Source organism: Mandrillus leucophaeus, unplaced genomic scaffold, assembly GCF_000951045.1.
Source record: "Mandrillus leucophaeus isolate KB7577 unplaced genomic scaffold, Mleu.le_1.0 Scaffold590, whole genome shotgun sequence".
Taxonomy (NCBI): Eukaryota; Metazoa; Chordata; class Mammalia; order Primates; family Cercopithecidae; genus Mandrillus; species Mandrillus leucophaeus.
Window position 1 is genome coordinate 432,571 of NW_012106364.1, and position 2,661 is coordinate 435,231.

Genomic DNA, 2,661 nt, shown 5'->3' on the forward strand with positions numbered 1-2,661 from the left:
GGAGAATGGCATGAACCTGGAAGGCAGAGCTTGCAGTGAGTTGAGGTCTCGCCACTGCACTCCAGCCTGGGCGACAGAGAGAGTCTCCGTCTCAAAAAAAAAAAAAAAAGAAAGAAAAAAGGTCGGGTGCAGTGGCTCACGCCTGTAATCCCAGCACTTTGGGAGGCCGAGGTGAGTGGATCATGAGGTCAGGAGATCGAGACCATCCTGGCTAACACAGTGAAACCCCGTCTCTACTAAAAATACAAAAAATTAGCCCAGCGTGATGGTGGGCACCTGTAGTCCCAATTACTCGGGAGGCTGAGGCAGGAGAATGGCATGAACCCAGGAGGTGGAGCTTGCAGTGAGCTGAGATTGCTGCCACTGCACTCCAGCCTGGGCAATAGAGCAAGACTCCATCTCAAAAAAAGAAAAAAAAAAAAAAAGTGTCAGGATGTATCTACTAATAACAAGGACATTATATAAAACCACAACATGCGTACCATACTCAGGAAACTTAATAATGACACAATATACAGTCTATAATCGAATTCCTCATAGTCCAGTAAGGAAGACAGACCTGTGAGCAGATTATACATATGAAAAAGACTTAAAGTAAAGCAAAGTGTAAAAAAGCTGTGGTCACATTGTGGAGAGAGGGAATTCTATCACAGAGTCAGGGCAGGGGGTGGGGAGCAGGAACCCTGAGGGAGAATAAAGACTTCAAAGATGAGAAAACATTTGAGTGGACTTTTTGAAAGATCTGACAGTTTAACAGGTTTAAAAGGAAAAGACTGACAGGTAGAGGGAACAGAATATGCAAAAGTAAGAGGTAATAAAAAGCAGCTCCTTCATCAGGTCAAATAGCAAATGCATGCTGGGCATAATACCTGGGTGAAGGGTTGAGAGGTGCAGCAAACCATCATGACACACATTTACCATGTATCTATGTAACAAACCTGCACTTTCTGCACATGTATCCTGGAACATAAAGTAAAATAAAATAAAATAAAATAAGTTGAAAGAAAAGAAAAGAAAAAGGCAGCTCCTTACCACACAGATGAGTTCAGTCTTTTGCTGCCAAAGACAGGGAGAGGGTGTGTATAAAAGGGACTTTCCAGGGCCAGGCGCAGTGGCTCACGCCTGTAATCCCAGCATTTTAGGAGGCCAAGGCAGGCAGATCACCTGAGGTCAGAAGTTTGAGACCAGCCTGGCCAACATGGTGAAACCCCGTCTCTTCCAAAAATACAAAAATTAGCCCAGTGTGGTGGCATGCACCTGTTGTCCCAGCTACTTGGGAGGCTGAAGCAGGAGAATTGCTTGAACCTGGGAGGTAGAGACTGCAGTGAGCCAAGATCATGCCACTGCACTCCAGCCTGGGCGACAGAATGAGACTCCCTCTCCAAACAAACAAACAAACAAACAAATAAATAAATAAAGGGACTTTCCCATCCCTGCCATTTTCACAATGACTAATCCTAAGAACAATCCCTGATCCTAACATGGGCTTACTTGAGCTTGACAGTTCACCAAATGGTTTGACTTTCTTCTCCAGTTTATGCCTCACCACAGGCCCTTTCGTTAAGCCAGACAGACATGACTTTCCTACTTGTCCAGTGAGGAAACTGAAACTCAGAAAATAAAGTGACTAGCTCAAATGCCACAGCTGGGGCTCAGAAGTGAAACCTGAGTGTTCTATTTACCAAAGTAACCTGGTTGCTTAGCACTTGGAAGCTTCTACTTCCAGAAGTCCAGACACCTCACCTGTACCTCTTGCACCACAGAGGAGAGGTCTCCTCCAGCTGTGCCCCCACTCCCCTAAAAGCCTTGTATTCCCCGCTGCAGGTTCCCTCTGGCTCCACCAGGAGAAGAAGATGGCCTATGAAAAATCAACTGATATCTTTGATATCTCCAGGTCAATGTTCCTGTATCCATGGCTGGAATATCCAGACAGGACCAAAGGTGAGGCTGGGATGGACAGAAATGGAGCCCAGAGAAGGGGACTGAAAAAGAAATGCTACCTGGCTCTCACTCCCAGGCAAGGGTCTAGGTGAGTTCAGCAAACCCATGGGAAACATCAGGGCAGGCCCTTGGACACTTTGATGGCTCTGCACAGTCCTCAAGGTAAGTCTCAGGCTCCTCAGCAGGGCCTACAGGGCCCTCTAAGATGGGACACCTGTGTGTCTCCCCAGTTTCTGCTCCCACACCTGCACCCTGCTCTTTACCCTCAATTCTTGCACCTCCAAATCTTTGCATAGGGTGTTCCATGTCTAATGCTCTTCCCTCTTATCCACCTGGCTAGCTCCTGTTTGTATTGAAGACTCAGCTTGTGCAGTTCACTCTAGGAAACCTTCCCTTATCCTCCCAGCCAGGTTAGGTACCCCTCAAGTGTACCACCTGTGTCTACATCTATCTTCACATTTGTTTCCCTCTGTTAATCACTAAGAAACACCCTTCTGTCTCTCCAGCTAGAACAGTGGTCCTCAAAACGTGATCCCATGACCAGCAGCATCAGCATCTTGTTAGAAATGCAAATCCTCAGCTGGGCACGGTGGCTCACGTCTGTAATCCCAGCACTTTGGGAGGCCAAGGCAGGCGGATCACTTGAGACCAGGAATTTGAGACCAGCCTGGCCAACATGGTGAAACGCCATCTCAACTAAAAATACAAAAATCAGCTGGG

At 46.9% G+C, this 2,661-nt stretch overlaps 1 protein-coding gene across 2 annotated transcripts in view; it reads left to right on the forward strand.

The window, feature by feature from the left end:
• Nucleotides 1-1,710: 1,710 nt before the first annotated feature.
• The window catches only part of HEATR9 (HEAT repeat containing 9), a 23,536-nt gene continuing 22,585 nt past the window's right edge, over nt 1,711-2,661 (forward strand). The window contains exon 1 of one of the 2 annotated variants that reach the window (XM_011999409.1): nt 1,711-1,941. In XM_011999409.1, the coding sequence (XP_011854799.1) occupies nt 1,854-1,941 (88 nt within the window). In that variant the 5' untranslated portion in view covers nt 1,711-1,853. The remainder of the gene's footprint in view (nt 1,942-2,661) is intronic. The other variant, XM_011999410.1, reaches the window with a different exon arrangement.